At 35.9% G+C, this 17695-nt stretch overlaps 1 protein-coding gene across 1 annotated transcript in view; it reads left to right on the plus strand.

Annotated features, from left to right (window-relative positions):
- LOC120623297 (protein vav) overlaps positions 1–17695 on the plus strand; it is a 43571-nt gene that overhangs the window by 19603 nt on the left and 6273 nt on the right. Inside the window, exons 4-12 of the mRNA XM_039889246.1 lie at positions 569–719; positions 2410–2580; positions 3740–3955; positions 5136–5255; positions 6215–6331; positions 7925–8101; positions 12339–12541; positions 13377–13494; positions 14818–14960. Of these exons, the coding sequence (XP_039745180.1) occupies positions 569–719; positions 2410–2580; positions 3740–3955; positions 5136–5255; positions 6215–6331; positions 7925–8101; positions 12339–12541; positions 13377–13494; positions 14818–14960 (1416 nt within the window). The remainder of the gene's footprint in view (positions 1–568; positions 720–2409; positions 2581–3739; positions 3956–5135; positions 5256–6214; positions 6332–7924; positions 8102–12338; positions 12542–13376; positions 13495–14817; positions 14961–17695) is intronic.

A 17695-nucleotide genomic window follows, 5' to 3' on the forward strand; every position in this document is an offset into this window, starting at 1 on the left:
GGCTGGTACGTTTGCGCACGCGACGTATCCACAGACAAAACATTCTGCTGTCTAACATAGCCTACATTCCTACACGGAAGACTTCTAGCCTGTGGAAAAGGTGGCGAGTTAGTAACGCGAGAGTATCGATCGGTGACATTCGCGAGTCAGTATTCACAATAGTTGTATCTGTACCCGGCTTAATTTTAATCGGAACGCTCCATCCTTAGATTTCGTCTCCCAATTTTGCGATGATTAGCGAATTGGGACGTTGTAGGAACTTTTGCTCACTTATTCTTTAAGTTATAAAATTAATGAGCGAAGACACAGCTGGACTATGTCAACTTCACGTAATTTTTATTGCGTCGATATAACATCGTTTAGTGTTTCAATCATTTATATTTTATAAAAAATGGTGTGTATAATGAATTCCCGCACAATTTTTTTTTGAAAATGGAGAAGTGGAACGGTGGCAGACAATAAATAGGCCTTTACGTGACGTCATCTAGTGTGTGCACGTTTAATTTTTTTAAACGGGGTATAGCCCTTGTGTGATCTTACGCTAATTGTATATGGGACGCGTGCGCAGCGGCGGCGCGGTCGCGAGCCGGGAGGTCGGTGAGTACGCGAGCTACTGCGCGCGCATCCACGACGAGGAGATCTACCACGACCTCTGCGCGGTCAAGGGGCCCGTCCGCGAACCGCCCCAAGCCCCGCACCATCCCATCGCTTTCAGCACAGTACGCGTTTGGTTTTTTTTTTATTTCTTTTTTATTTTTACATTTGGGGGCCTACCGTGAAGTCTTTTGTCTGATTGTAGTACATAATTTAAATGAAAAATTCATTGCATTAAAGCTATCAATTGTGTCAGAAGCTTTAAACTCAAACGAAACTTCTCGGTAAGCCTTCTATGGTATTGGAAGCAGGAGTATCATGATACCTAGTCTTTAATCGTGTTACCACTCTCTCAATAGTTAGTCAATATATACCTGAATACCTTAAAAAAATTTCATAGTTAAATTACGAGTTATTCATCGATATTTTATTACATCTACTATTGAAGCTTAAAATAACCTGTTATTATAAATAACCGTCGAATATATTATTAAACTACAATTATAATCCATAACACCCTTAAAGTGAGACTCTTAGAGGAAACCAGAAAGCAATATTGTTTTCAAAGTTATGAACATCTGAAGAAGTATCAGTTTCAAAGACGCAAATTTACGAAAAGTTTGAAGAAACGTTATGGGTACTCTTTACTGATTCGAGCGATTATTTCTTCAATATGTCGCTCTCACTGACTGACGGTCGTATTTTCATGCCTCACTTGGAATTTTAAGTGAACAAGTAAAAGTCTAGCTCTGCGTTACGAACGAAACGATATGTGTGAATTATTCATGAGCCTCGTTACTTCCGATGCCATTTGGTTTATTGCCGCCAAGTAGCCGCTTGTATATTATGCTAGTGAGCCTAGAATGGTTAACGCACTTTTTTTAAACGCTTGTCATATGCTGTGTAGAAACTCATAGAGTCATAGACAATTTTTTAGTGCATATAAATTTCCAAGTATGTAAACAAATCTCTTTATTCAGATTTTTATGTGATTCATTCATTGTACTTTCTGTTCTTATCTGCTTGCATTATTGTAAACCACTTCTTATGGATACTATTTTGACTTTTACATAATCCCCGGATTGCTTCAGAATTCTGCCAACAGGTTTTATTCAAGAATGTTATGTTTTTTTTTTATCAATTTGTTTACATATTTGGTAATTTTGTATGATTACACTTTATTTAGATTTAATGTTGCAAATATATCTGTATATATTGCGTACCCTATTTTTAATTTCGTCAAAACGCGTTCTAACTAAGTTAACATGCCCGTTAGCTCCATCTCTTTCATATTGTTCTTTAATTAAGGACAAAGATGGTACTATTTATTTCAGTAAATATAGTTTAGACAGTATTATTTATATGAAAATGGGGTTCGCAATTTTATTTTAGACACTAGGCAGGAGATACTGTAAATCTGGGTAACTATTCTTGAGGGTGAGATGGGGTTTCATTGTTTTATTTCTTCATGGAATGTTTTAAGTTACTTTATCTGATATCTGTGTTACCTGCCACATATAACTAGAAATTGCCTATTACTTCTAGGAGGGTCCTAGATTATAGGAAATTTCTACTCAAGCGTGGGCACGAACTAGAAATTACCATTGGTTTACATGAAGCATTGATAGTAATTAATATATAGTAATTTAGAAAGAAATAAATTTTTGTTGATGCATTTCAGAAAACCACAATAAAATCCTTTTTCACCATAGACTGCCGATGTAGCGTTAAAAAGTTTAAGTTACTCCGATTTACTGTACCCAACTACGCTCACTTGGGTCATAGATAATGTAATTTTTTTTTTTATTATTCCAGCTAGCGACGTCGTCGCATAGTCTAGAGAAAAGGGACTATGTTATAAGGGAGCTGGTTGACACCGAGTGCAATTACGTGGACGTGCTTAGTAAAATAATTAAATACTTCCTGAGACCGTTGACGCCATATTTGAAGCCCCAGGATATGCAAGTCATATTTTTTGGTGTGAAGGTGAGGCTTTCAATAATTCAATGTCGGTAACAAATTGCAGTGTTTATATACAATTTTGATTGTTCCACTAACACAAATGAAGGGCACAAGGCTAGAATTATGTATCCAATGTTGAGGTTTTTGAAATAGAACTGGAATGAAAAATTGGCAACTAATAAAATTAAAACTAATGGCTAGTGCAGTCTAGGATGATAGCGGGCTAACCTGTTAGGGGGTTAGATTACCTCTCATTATCATATCATATGAACCCATTACCGGGTCTACAGGACACGGGTCTCTTCCAACAATAAGAAGTAAATGGTTGTGTGAATCCTCTACAAAAGATTCTGAAACAGGATGATATAATGTTTTACTGGTAATCAGTAACAGATTATATTAGGTTACTAGGACTGGCTGTCTTAATATTAGCAGGAAGCAAACTGTCTAATGACTGTTGATAATAGGTGTTAAAACACTTTTATGTTCGTGTTTTATTTACCCTTATTGTGCAAGAGTTGCATAAATACTATAATAAGGATTAAAGATTAATAGTTAAGCAATTACTGACTTTTCCAGCATCGATAATAATATAGTGGTTAATCAAGATGAGTTTAGTGGTTAATCAACATTTCTTAAATATAGTTCAACGGGTACATACCACGATAATATTTAAGGATTTGTCGATGTTTCGACCCAGTTGCATGGGCAGGGTATATTGCCGAAGATCTGTTTGGCGTGGAGTGTAAGGATTGAAGAAATTATAAATAACATATAATATATAGATATGCGCCGATTGGCGCAGTGGGCAGCTTCACTGCTTTCTGAGTCCAAGGCCGTGGGTTCGATTCCCACGACTGGAAAATGTTTGTGTGATGAACATGAATGTTTTTCAGTGTCTGGGTGTTTATATGTATATTATAATTATTTATGTATATTATTCATAAAAATATTCATCAGTCATCTTAGTACTCATAACACAAGTTACGCTTACTTTCGCTTACTTTGGGGCTAGATGGCGATGTGTGTATTGTAGTAGTATATTTATTTATTTATTATTTATTTATACAGATTCTCCTGCTTCCGAGGAGCAAATTAAGCTTAATTTGCATAATATCATGGATTTCCGCAAAGTAACGCCTGTTTCTATCCAATAGGTAATAATAAACTCTTACTTTCGCAGGAGTTACACGAAATCCATTCCGGGCTACTCAGACAACTCCGGCTGGCCACGGAGAACTGCGTGCCCGGCAGCGGCGCGCCGCGTCTCGCCGACGTGTTCCTCACGTGGAGGGAGAGGCTGCTGTTGTACGGGGACTACTGCTCCAACCTCACCAACGCACAAGAGACCCTGAAGACGCTCGATGCCAGAGATTCCACGTTCAGCAAACAGCTATTAGTGAGTGAGATTATGGTCATTGCCATTTGTAGCACTTGACATAATTATTGTCATCTAAATCTTCATCATCATCGTCTCCACCACCACCACCACCACTCGACACCTCGAAAGCGAAGTAGAAGTCCTACCCATTGGGATATCACCACTTTAAAAAGAAGAACTTCTTTTTCTTTCTTTCTGCACAGTATTAACAGAAGTCTTTATTGCACATACAAATCGAAAGCCAGGTTAACAAAATAAATGATAATACAAAACATATGCACAAAGGCGGCCTTATCGCTTGAAGCGATCTCACAACCTTTGGTTGAAGAAACATATAACATAAAACGGGATAGTGCAATACCTAAATTTGCTAATTATATACATTACATATACAATACATAGTAATACTACATATATATTTATATATATAAATATCCAATATTATATATATCAATATATAAACTTAATTTAATACCATTAATAAATAAATAAATAATAAATAAATATACTACGACAATACACACACCGCCATCTAGCCCCAAAGTAAGCGTAGCTTGTGTTATGGGTACTAAGATGACTGATGAATAATTTTTTATGAATAATATACATAAATACTTAGAATATACATATAAACACCCAGACACTGAAAAAAATTCATTTTCATCACACAAACATTTTCCAGTAGTGGGAATCGAACCCACGGCCTTGGGCTCAGAAAACAGGGTCGCTGCAAACTGCGCCAATCGGCCGTCATTTAAACAGACACATAAAAATACATAGATATCTTACTACGTCCTAGACAGGAAATAGTCTTTTAACGCGATCGAACGCGCGAAAGATTAAAGATGTGTATGATTTGGACTGTCTCATTTCCCTCGGCAGCTCATTCCATAGGTTAACCACCTTAAATGTGTGTGTGTGTGTGTGTGTGTGTGTGTGCGTGAATATTTTATAAATTCAAAATGCATATAAAAAAATTCGGAACCTGCGACTCTCTGGCAATCGCGGACTGAGCGCTTTATCCAATTAAGCTACGGCTCTCCTTCCGTCGATGCCGAAATTAGTATATGCCTTTCATATCAGTCTTATAGCGACGCGTCATCTAGTAGAAAACGTTGCTGTTTCGATTGTGTGTATATTTATATTTCTAAGAAAACTATGAAATTCTAATGAATCCTTATCTTCTGTTTACTGTCAGAAATGTCAGAAAGAGCACAGCGACGGTCGCATACAACTGCGGGACATTTTGTCGGTGCCGATGCAGAGGGTGCTCAAATACCACCTCCTATTGGACAAGCTTGTCCATGAAACACAACCGGTGAGTATAGTAAAATGAGAGATGCCGGTTTTAAGATACGATCATAATTGGGACTTGCACGATAGCGCAGTGGTTAGATTTGTGCTTTTAAGTTAGAGGTCAAGTAAAGGGCAATATGGAAACTTTTGATTTCTGAATTTTGTCTGTTGCTGTCTGTTAGGAGGCTTCGGCCGTGGCTAGTTTCCACACTACCGACACGGGCGTTCCGCTAAGCTATTTATAACCGATGAGGTGTATGAGTTTAATATAACTACCATACTCCGTAGTGGGTTAGTCCACAACCATATTAAACTGCATTATCACTTACCATCAGTCAGATTGCAGTCAAGGGCTAACTTGTAGTGAAATGAGAAAAAAAAATCTTATCTTTAAAACATCCCTATCCCTACTTAATATTATAAATGTCAATGTAAGTTTGTTTGTTACGCTTTCACGCAAAAACTACTTAACCGATCCTCATGAAACTTTGTACACATATTCTTGGAAGTGTTAGAAGTAATATAGGATACTTTTTATCCCGACATTAAGCTCGGTTCCTTTGGGAGATGGGATGAGTGTTTGACGATTTTACACTATAAATTCGAATTATAACCGATCTAAATAATTATTTTTGTACTAAAGAGGTCATAATATGTGTTTAATTTTGCTCAAACTGTGCTTGGATATAGAGGACAGAACTCCTCGGCGGACAGCAGCAAACCCCTCATTTAAGGCTTAGCGATACTGAATACTTTAATTGTAGTTCTAAAAAAATTTAAATTTAATGCCACATCAAAAAACAAAATCAAACGCAGACAAAGTCGCGGGCAACAGGTAGTCACTTATAAAAACTTTTTGTCTATGATCGAGTCGCGAGCCTTTAAAGAATTGAAAAAAAAGAGAAAAAAACGGAAAGTTCATCACAGTCTCTCTTGTTATAAAGATAGATAACGCAATAACTGATATAATACATTTTTCAGAACCATGAAGAATTCCGGGGTCTGGAGCGTGCGAAAGAGGCGATGGTGGATGTTGCACAATACATAAATGAGGTCAAACGTGACAGCGAGGTGCTTGTGTTGCTCGCTAAAGTGCAGGTTAGTCAAAACTTTTTTTTTTTATAATAATAATAATAATTGACGTGACGTTTTATGTAAAAAGTTTCTTCTACCAAAGGTTGTCTGGAGCAGATCGCTTCAAGCGATAAGGCCGCATTTGTGCATATGTTTTGTATTATAACCTGGCTATCTATTTGTATGTGCAATAAGACTTCTTCTTCTTCTTGACGGACCAAGCAAACGGCCCACCTGATGGAAGGTTGAAAACCATTGGCTATAAACAGAGCAACACTTCACAGGTTAATATTCATTGTATGTGATAGTGTGCGAAGAAACGCGTGCTTCTATCTAATTACTGGGTGTTTTCTTTTATTTTATGCAAAATTATTTTAAACTAAATATTTTATAATACATTTATTTTATTTTATTGAAGTAAAACTTCTTTAGGCCCGATAAGGGAGGCTCGAGGGAGTAACTCTGATCTTTTTTCTGACGGAAGTAACGCTTACGTCAGACGTCTGTGTAGTTTCCGCTATTCAACGGTTTTTTTAAATTGCATAGTTGCTGTATTTTCAAGAGAAGGAGCGAATTTAGAGACTAAAATTTGTGTTTCACTTTATAGATAGATACCACAAACCTATAATTTCATACATAAAAAATTATGATGACACTCAAGTACCTACTTCCAATGAATAATATTATGATTATAACATTTGAATAATCTTTGAAAAGCACATAAATAATAAATATAATTAAATTATAATATGGCATTCATTATTTTAGTTAAAATTTAATAATTTCAGTGATATATGCCGTCACCGCCTAAGAAGTTTTACTTCAATTGCGCGTAAAGGTTACAAACACACATTTTTTTTGTAATTTGTCTATCGGTGAATCCTGAAATAAATAAGTTCAAAGTTTTTATAAGCTTATAGAAAAATCCTATAATAATATTAAGGAGTACATGTATGATAAAAAAGCTTAGGTATGAATTGCTCAACATTAACTAGACTGTGAGATGGTGATAATAATAATAATAATATAATAATAATAAAGCTTTATTTACCTTCCTTACAATTAAGTACCTTACTGGCTAAATACAATAGAGTTAAATACAATTTTCCTTAATCCTAAATTCTTATTTTCTATTTTAATGTTTTCATAGCTAAGTAATATATTGCCCTTATTGTACTTATACTATCTAATTTACGTAAGGACCGCCAGCGGCGGTAAAAGCCTCCTCCATATTTTTCCATTTGCACCTGTCCCTTGCAAGAGTACTCCATGTCTTACCCGCAACTTTCGCGATGTCGTCCTCCCATCTTTTCAATGGCCTACCGGGTCTTCTCTTCCAATCCATGGGATGCCAGTTGGTGATAACAAAATAAAAACCTGGCTTAGTTTGTTGTGGGCTCTTCTTAGACCAGGGCGCGTTTGGAACCCTCCTAGCTTTAGTTTTAAGTTAACGAATGCAGTTATCACCAACACTAACATTAGTGTAACATGTTAAATGTATGAACGCTTCATAAGTGCCTGTAATAAGGCCTACGTGAATAAAACATTTTTTAATTTTGAATGAATTATAAATTTTGTATTATTTTAAATTAGCAACATTAATTCTCGTTGTACCAGGAGAGCATAATCGACTGGGACGCGGCGGCCCTCGGCGGGGGCGGGGCAAGTCTCGCCGCTTACGGCAGATTGCTCCTCGACGGAGAACTGAAAGTCAAGGCGCACGAAGACCAGAAGGTTCGATCGCGTTACGTGTTCGTGTTTGACAAGCTGATGCTGCTGTGCAAGCCCGTCAAGGTGATCTACCCAACAGTAAATATCGATAACCATATACTAACGTTGCTTTGCGTGCCCTCAGACCCTGCCCGAGGCCAAGTAGGGCCTACTGGACTGTTGGTAGTAAGTAGACACTACGTCGCCTCATTGCTTATTTGTCCAAACGATCAATCTCTCTAAATTCAAACTCCAAAAATAAAAAAATAAACATTTTTCACTTAACCTAGGAAACGCTTAAATGGTACGCCTAATGATTTGGGTGATGCGTATTGAATAAAAAAACGTTTCACCAACTCTTAGATGATGAATAATTTAGGCGCAATCTAAGTTAATTGTGATATATATGTTGAACTCGTAAAGTGACACTAGACAGATGAAAAAAACATATTAGTACGATTATTTTTTTAATAACCTTAAATCCATACTAAAAATCAGATATTTATTTATTTATTTTCACTCTACAAAATGAAAATTTTTTTTTTAAATTAGACTCTAAGTATTTGGATATAAAAGACGGCCTTATGGCTAAGTAGCGATCTCTACCAGGCAACCTTAGGATTAGGAAATCTAAAAAATAAAATAAATAAATATATGATAATACAAAGACGAAATACCACACCTTGTGGCTAAAGTCATAGACAAGTAAGGTTATATTAGTTGCCTAGTGAAAATCGATTGGTGAAAGGTAATTGTATGCATAGGAATCTTCATTGATTAGGCGTTACTTAATTAGACATTGCCTAGCGGGCATTAGTGGCCAGCCTTAAATAAATTTTTAAATGACTAAAACTAAGGTTTATCAACACAGATAAAGATGTAAAAATACATATACATTTTTATCTATGTTGGTTTTAGTATGTAGACCTACGAGTATATACCACCTTAAATATATTTACACCTTACATTCTAGGGAAGCTTGGAGAAATCTCTATTGTAGGGATAATCTATTCCTTTGTACTGTTTTTAATGATGATAATATTTTGTTTCAAAATGTTTTGTACAAGAATCATAAAAATTGAACAAAATATACTGAAAAATAGAATATTCTTTGAAATAAAGTTTTGTGTAAACTAGAAAATAAAACTCTGTACCGTTAAATTCTAACCGGTAGTTTGAACAAATAACCAGTAAGGCGACGGGTAGTTGTGTGATTTGGCTGATGTTAATACATGTCACGTGTTTGCACCTTGTGAAAGTTGGCATATGTCGTGTCGGCCATTATGACTTATTTTTACCAGTTTGCGGCCTAGATTTTGTTCATTCCAAAACGTTTTCGAAGCGTAAATATTAATACTAATTGTATGTATATACGATATTATTTAAATACATTTTATTAATTAATTGATGTTATGAGAGCTGCAAAATTGTCACTGAAGTCAAAATGGCGGATGCGAAAAATGAGCCGACCGTCAGATACGTATCTCTAGTACGAGTTTTTAACGAAACATTTTAACGAAATCCCTTAGTTCTTTCCGCGTTACTTACAGCCACGATATCAAAAGCTTCCGCCGTCAAGTTTTCTTGCCATATGACTACTTTTTAAGCAATGGCGAATTTACAATTTCTTGGCTACCGCGACATAGTTATGCCCGCTCGCCATTGTGTATGATTGCAATGAGGTGTAAGCTTTCCTTGCATATAAAAAAAACTAACTGGTAACCGGTAAAACTAACTGAGGGTAACCTCATTGTTCGTCCGCGTTTATTACGGTTTTTTATTAATCCTGTGGGAACCGTTTGATGTCTTGGGATAAAAATTTGACTATGTTACTCAACGTTTTTTTAACTAACTCTATGCCGAAAATCATGTTGATATATGGCTTAGTTGGCACGTGAAGGAGGACAAACAGACAACATACACTTTCTCATTTATAATAATAGTAAGGATTTAAAAATATTGTACGTAACATTAAACGGAAATTTGTGGAGTAAAAATGTCGTTGATCGAAAACCATTGAAGTTTTCGAGAAATGCAAACTCGTACTAGAGGCACACACTCACTCCATCACCTTAACTCACCAGCTGCATTTTGTTTTCGAAGAAAAAGTTTGCATGTAAACTTGTTTAGCAGAATTTAAACTATTGCGAAATAAGACTAGTTTATTATTGAGAAAATGATGTTCTGGGGCTAATTAATTAGTGTTCTTAATTAGTAGCTCGTTCTTATGACGCAATGCAATAATTTTTCCTTCCCGGCTTGTCATGTAATCTTCAGTCTACTGTGTTTCATAGCTTTTGGTTAACATGTCATGCCCACAGAATTGAGAACGTACGGAAACCGTGTACACGACTTATATTGAAGCACCAAAAACCACTCCACATTAGTAGTGTTTTTTGAACAAACGGTTAGTCAATTCATACTATTTAGCAGTTGACAGTAATTATTTTACCTCTAATGTTCTAAACGTTTACCATAAAATGGGTAAATGGGAAAAAGTTTGTGAGCAACATTCCACAGCGTTTTCACTGTTTTTGGACACAGTGCACTGCATACAATAATGGCTGAATGAGGATTCCGTATGTTCTTATTTCAATGGTCATACAATCTCCGATGTTTCTTTATATCATACTGAAAAGTTAAATTGAAATTCAGAACCAAGCCTTTTATTAACCGCGGTTAGAAACAATCCTACAGGATGCAAGCTGTCACTGTACAAAGTTTCGTCAAGATTGGTTTTGCGGTGAACCGTAAACAAAAGTTGATTCGAAATTCCGGATAAAAATATCATATTAATTTTCACCGACTCTACGACACTAGCTATGTCACAACGCACGAAAAAATGCTCACAAAAAAGCAAACGCACACCTATGCATGCTGTTCACCCACAGTTTGTTGTTGAGAGTCTCTTTCAAACATGTTTGAGTCTCTTTCATCAACGCATGTTGATGTTAATACTAACATCAACATGCGTTGTACATATCTTTTTTTATGCATTGTTATAGTCTTTTAGTTGTCAATAATCTCTTAGTGTTATTGTCAGAATAATTGTACTATAATTTGAATAAATAACTATTGTGCCGTGCTATTGTAGTACGCGCCTCGTTAACTGGGTTTTGTTTATTTATTAGGTTCACCAACAGATTATACACTGAAACAAGCTTAGGAACTAAAAAATTGAGAAACATAAAGTTGTAGTGTAAACCCAATTACTGGCAAATCGGCATGCGTATCTAAAAATAAAAACACAAGTAGATTTATGAAGGCGAGGGAATTATCAACTAGCTGTACTAATATATTGTTGCAGAATTTTTTTGTATTGCTGAAGAGAACATGAGTGGATGTCGGCACGAGTAGCTTGGAATAGCTTGTTGTGCTCTCGGCAGATCCTAGCCAGTATAATATGAGCGCCTAAACTCGTTCTATACAACTTTCCAACAAACGGTTTGAAGTTACCGAGGCGCGCAATTTTACGCGGAACAGTAAATTTAATTTTGGCTAAAATAAAAAAACTGGGATACTTTTCGTTCACCCATAGTCTTCCATGGCTACAACATAATAAATACCTTACAATAAAGTATAAAAATAATATGAAAATACATAGCATATAACTATAATAACTTTTTTAAATTTTTAATTGTCATGAATAACGAATTATGTTTATTTTTGAAACACTAATTTCAGTGGGTATTAGCGCGGTGTTATATAATCTAAAATTGAGTTCTCAGTGATAATTTCAGGATCACAGAGTCAGTGAGTGAAGTGAAAAAGGACGAAATCATCACACGCTTCCACTAGGTAGCATCATGCTTTCGCAAAGTAACATTCTTTCTTTGACGGCTACACGTAGATTCTGGTTGTAACCAGCAGAAATGTCAATTGCAGCCCAATGGACCGCAAAACGCTCTGCAACCGTTGCTTAGCGACGTCGCCTCTAGTACATAATACATTATTATTAAAAAAAAATATATCCGTAAATTCAAATTCAAATATTTCCTATTCATGTAGAACTTATCACAGGCACTTATGAAGCGCGTTCACACAATTAACATGTAAACACTAATGCTAGGTGACGGTGATAACTGCATTCGTTAACTTAAAACTAAAGCTAGGAGTGTTCCAAACGCGCCCTGGTCTAAGAACAGCCCACAACAAACTTAGCCAGGTTTTTTTTTGTTATCACCATCTCACAATCGAGTTAATGTTTAGCTATGAAGTTAGAGCAATTCATACCCGAGCTTTTTTATCATACATGTAATCTTTAATATTATAATAGGATATAATATCAAAGGTGCATTTAAAGTATTATAATTGTGTGTAGGACAACCAATATTCATACCGCACGGGTATCCGATTAGCTGAGTATCGCGTAGAAGAGGCTTGCGGGAGAAGAACTCTACGAGGAGATGCGAGGTGGACGTCGCACTTCTACCTCCAGCAGAGATTCCAGGACGCGACATACACTTTGTACGCGCGCACGGAAGACTGTAGACGGAAGTGGGTGAAGACTATCAAAGATGCAATGTAAGTATCGACTTATGCTAAGCTCATTAGCTAGCCCGTAACTTGGCCAGCGTGGTGTACTTCGACATACGACCTTTGAGGTGACTCGTGAGACGGTAATAAATTGATAAATAGTCTACATACAACGTGTAACGGAATTACTAAATACTGTTCAAGGAATCAGCCTGTAAAAATATTAAATCAAAAGAAGTCTATTTCTTTTTCCATACAAACTAATTCAAAACATTCTAAGTGCTTATTTAAGACAAACCTATTGAAGATAAAATACCGACACGCGCATAGTACCCATGCGACGCGTACTATGCGCAAATAAAGTGACAGGAGTCACTTTATTTTATTTTTGAAATGTGATGTATCATTTAAGGGCTGTTTCTGATATCTTTCAGTAAAAACTATGGCAATGGTTTACAAAAGAACTGGTTTGATAATGAGATTACTAGATAATGCGTTATATATAAAATAACTTTTTTCTCTTGTTAGTGTCATATATTATATAGATAAAATTAAAGATAAAATTAAGATCAAATTCTTGGAAAGGCTTTTATCTTGTTACGCCAAAGAAGTATAACTTCTAACGCGTGTACATTATTAGACACACGTTTTTTTCTTTTAATTTTTTAAGAAATCTCTGGTAAAGGCCTTCTCCAAGGATTTCCTTTTTGTCTAAATCATTAATTTCTATGAGTTTCAGGTATTTTATTATAATTTTCAGAAAACTATTCTAAGATTGCGAGCGTTAAAATTTCATGCCGAGGGTAAACGTTAACGAGTTTCGTGATAAAACATGATTTATCATTGGTGTGACCTTTTCTCACGTCACTTACTATTCTCGCAGAGAAAACCTAGAGCCGGCCGGATGTCGCAGCACGAATCATAAGTTCGTATTACACACGTTCGAGAAGCCCGCAACGTGTCACCATTGTTCCAAATTCCTTAAAGGCAGAATATTTCAGGTAACCACTTGAAATTATTTCCAGCGGTAATACGCGCTAAGAACTAAGAAAGAAAGAAAGAAGAAAAAAAGAAAGAAGAACTATGTACTTTTTGAAGTAAAACTTATTTAGGCGCAACTAGGGAGTAACTCTGATTTTTTTCTGACGGAAGTAACGCTTACGTCAAACGTCTGTAGTTTCCGCTATTCTCCACGCTTCTATACGCCAGCTAGTGGCAAATATCATAATAAATTAGTCCCAGGAACATTTTACTATTTCCATCAATAAATAATAATTGATGTTTTCCTTCAATCGCGCGTAAAGGATACACGCACACACTTTTTTTTTTATTCCACTACAAGCTAGCACTTGACTGCAAACTGCACCGCTAAAGCTTAATCGCTTAGTGGCACGTCTTTTTCGATAGGGTGGTAACTAGCCACGGCCAAAGCCTCCCACCAGATTAGACCAGAGAAAATTCAAAAATTAAAAATTCCCAAATTTTCCCTGCCGCGAATCGAACCCGGAACCTCCTATTCAAATTCACAGCGCTCACCGCTGCGCCAGGGAGGTAGTCAAAGTAGAATGAAGGAACACGGTTTCGTTTGGTGCCTCATTCAAATTGGTATCAAAAATTAAGTTTTTATTTTTAAAGAAAAACCTCTAAAAGCCTTATCTTCGACGGTTAAAAAATATTTTAATGAGATAAATTAGTGGTTCTATTATTTCCCTCATCTTTTTTAAATATACTCAAAAAAATCAAAAGAGGTACGCCACTAGTGTACGCAAAAACGAAACAAAACAAAAGGAAAAATACATATTGTGAACAGTACCATAAATCAAGGTACAATAATCGCAAGTGTCAAAAATAACCTTAATTCACGAACTTCATTTGCATGTAACTCTGAAATCTGGCGAACTAGAGTTTTAATGTTTTTGGTAATGCATTGTAATTATTAAACCCTTCAAAATGAGATAAATTATAATTACAAGACACATTATAAGTACTATGTGAAACCAAATCCCATACTACGTCCGGCATTCTACTTTATATATTTCAAATTTATGTATCCTTTTCTTAAATATGTATTTGAACCTGCGATTCTCGGATGCGATTATGAACTTTACGTTACTAGTATTAAGAAAGAAAGAAAGAAAGAAATACATTTTTATATTAAGGTTATTTGGAACAATACCTCGTACCATCCTACCATCATCGTACAATCGCCGAATTATATACTTTTCGTTAAATTTATATTTTAAATTTTATAATATTATATTCTGTATGTTTATGTGGTGTACAATAAAAGTATATTCATTCATTCATTCATTCGTCGTTCCAAGGGCTATCTGTGCTCGGTGTGCAACGCGTGTGCGCACAAGGACTGCATAGCACTGTCTGGGCGTTGCGGGGGAGGCACGGCGCCCCCGCCCCCGCTGCCGCCACATGCTCACCAGCCCGACAACGCGCTCCACTACTACATGTGGTGAGTTGTGTGCAAAAGTTCTAACCATATGAAATCTTAATAAAAATACGCTAGTAATGTTCGGTCACCTTTTCGCCGAGAACGAGACTCTGAGCACTCGAATTTTAACAAAACTTTTGTAACAGTCGTGATTTTAAAACAACATTGCCTCCTTCGCTGTAAAACAACTACCGCCCTTGTGTAATACAGAAATGTTCGACTCCCAGCACTTGCGCGTACTGTTATAGCTTTCGTCTGCATAGGAAAGGGCTGATGCGGAGTAACACATCGGCACATTCCATCTAAGCTAAGACCTTAGATTTAAGTCTGTAATTGTCATGTAATATACGCATCAAAAGTGCCACCTCTACCCATAGGCCTACTTGAATAAAGATATTTTTGACTTTGGATTTGACATCATCAGTCCTTCATTGTCCATAACCGCGACGGACTTTTTATTCGGTTGCCAAAAAGTCATGTGTGTGTAACAGTGAATAAAAATTCTTCCTAGTGAATATCTTTCTTTTATGTACTGTGTAATTAATTATCAATTTTTGTAAAATATTTTGACAGCCGGTTGCCGCAATGGGCAACGACTCGCTTTCTGCTTCCAAGGCCGCGGTTTCGATTCCCACAACTGGAAAATGTTTGTGTGATGAACATGAATGTTTTTCAGTGTCTGGGTGTTTATCTGTATAAGTATTTGTGTGTATTATATTTATAAAAAAATATTCATCAGCTATCTTAGTACCTATAGCACAAGCTACGCTTACTTTAGGGCTAGATGGCGAAGTGTGTTTTGTTGTAGTATATTTATTATTAATTCCCGTTATAACAGTACGTGTTGTAATTCGGCCGCTGGGAGCAGTCGTCTGGCGATAAGTGCTTTTTAATACTTAGAATGATAAAGGGCATTTCTAGTTTCTTCTTTTTATTAAAATTTAGATATATGGTTCTAACTAACCGTTGCGTGCAAATGTCATGAGTTTTAAGCTCTTCTCCATTATTTTAACACATCTTTTATCCTTTACTTAATTTCGTTTATGAATAAAAAACCTCGATTTTCGCAATTCACGACCTACCTCCTCGCGGAAATCTGTTTAGTTTCGAACTCTTCTCCATTATTTTGGACTATTCCTCGGCGTTTGTCTATCTTAACAAACTAGTCTTTATGACTCAAAAACTTCTGTACTTATATTCAAAGTTCTTACTGTATTCCGCGTAGTCTACCTTTTCCAGTAAATGTGATGAATTTTACGGTATTCTCCATTATTTTTGACGTTGAAGAAGTCTTCTTCGGCGTTTGTGGTCAAAAATAATAAATAATGTTGTAGTAACTTTAAATAATTTTCCTTTGTGAATCAAAACCTTAAGTCCTAACTTTTAGAATTGTGAGTATAATCCTGGTAGAGCTGTCTGCTTCTTCCAGTAAAAGTAGTGACTTTTGAGGTCTTTTTCATGACTCTCGTTCGCGCGTTTGCATTTTGCCTTAAGTAACTAGACTTATTAACTTATTTTCTGATTTTCAAAATAATGACAGTATGCTGCCTTTTGGAGTAGAGACTTTCTGACCGTGGGGTTCGGAGGCAGTTACCTTGGCCGAAGAATTCGTTTGGCCATCCAGAGGGGCAATGCTGCCAGCATCTTTGGAACAGTGCCTTCGAAGACGTTTTAGATTTTATTTAGTTTTACTTTAGTTTATCTATCAATATATATAAAAGAGAAAGTGTGTGGGTATGTACCGTATAGGCTCCGAAACGGCTGGACCGATTTCAATGACACTGTCAGGGCAGTGGCGTTCCTAGGGTTTTGAAGATGGGCAAGCCCTAAAAAATTATTCAATATTTTTAATTTACATCTTGGCGGATCTTCAGTCTTCTTTTACGTTCATCTTCTTGGCGAGCCCAACTAAGCACACAGAAGGCATACTACTACTAGACAGAAGTTTAAACATGTCAGCAATGGCATGTCACTGTGGCTTTGAAAAAAGCCGTTTGCTTGAGCGAATGAGTGCGTGAAAGGTGAATGTGCTGCTTAAACACCCTAACAAATAAATTAAAAAAAACAAATACCTAAGTAGGCACAAATTATTTATATTCTAAATCAAAACGTCTATCTTTTTGCAAAAATGACTTAATTACATCTGAATAAAATAACGCTGAACGTTTTAATTTAATTAATAAACGTTTTTCTATAGCAATCATTGATAACTCTGAAAGCCGCTCTTGTCCTTGTGTATTTCTCAAATAAGTATGGATGATGTCAAATTAATTTCAAAATCGATGCGAGACATAATTACATCAGCTACGGAATGAATAATATCATTTTGAATTTTATTAGATAAATAACTCGGCCCGGATTTGCCGCTTAGTTGATTTTGCATATGTTTTTCTAAAACAAGATCGTATTTTGAAAGTAACGATACGAGTTCTAAGAAATTTCCTTTATTTAATGAAGAATTTCTATTTAAAGAATTTCCTTTATTTATTTAATGAATGGACTCATCATGACCTCTTAAAGGTAGTTCTTGCTGTGCCAAATGACAAACAATATCAACTAATCTTTGAAAAACACTACGATTATAGTCAACACGCGTATTATGATTTGAAATTTCGATTGATAATTGGTGGGATAAAGAAGTTTCTATGCGCTGTTTGCCAAAATTAAAAAAAAGAAATAACAGCACTCAAATGTTTATGTGAATTCTGGTGTCTTTTTATAGCACCTGATAAGTTTTTTAAATCATTGTAACCAGC

Source organism: Pararge aegeria, chromosome 4 (genome assembly GCF_905163445.1).
Source record: "Pararge aegeria chromosome 4, ilParAegt1.1, whole genome shotgun sequence".
NCBI lineage: Eukaryota > Metazoa > Arthropoda > Insecta > Lepidoptera > Nymphalidae > Pararge > Pararge aegeria.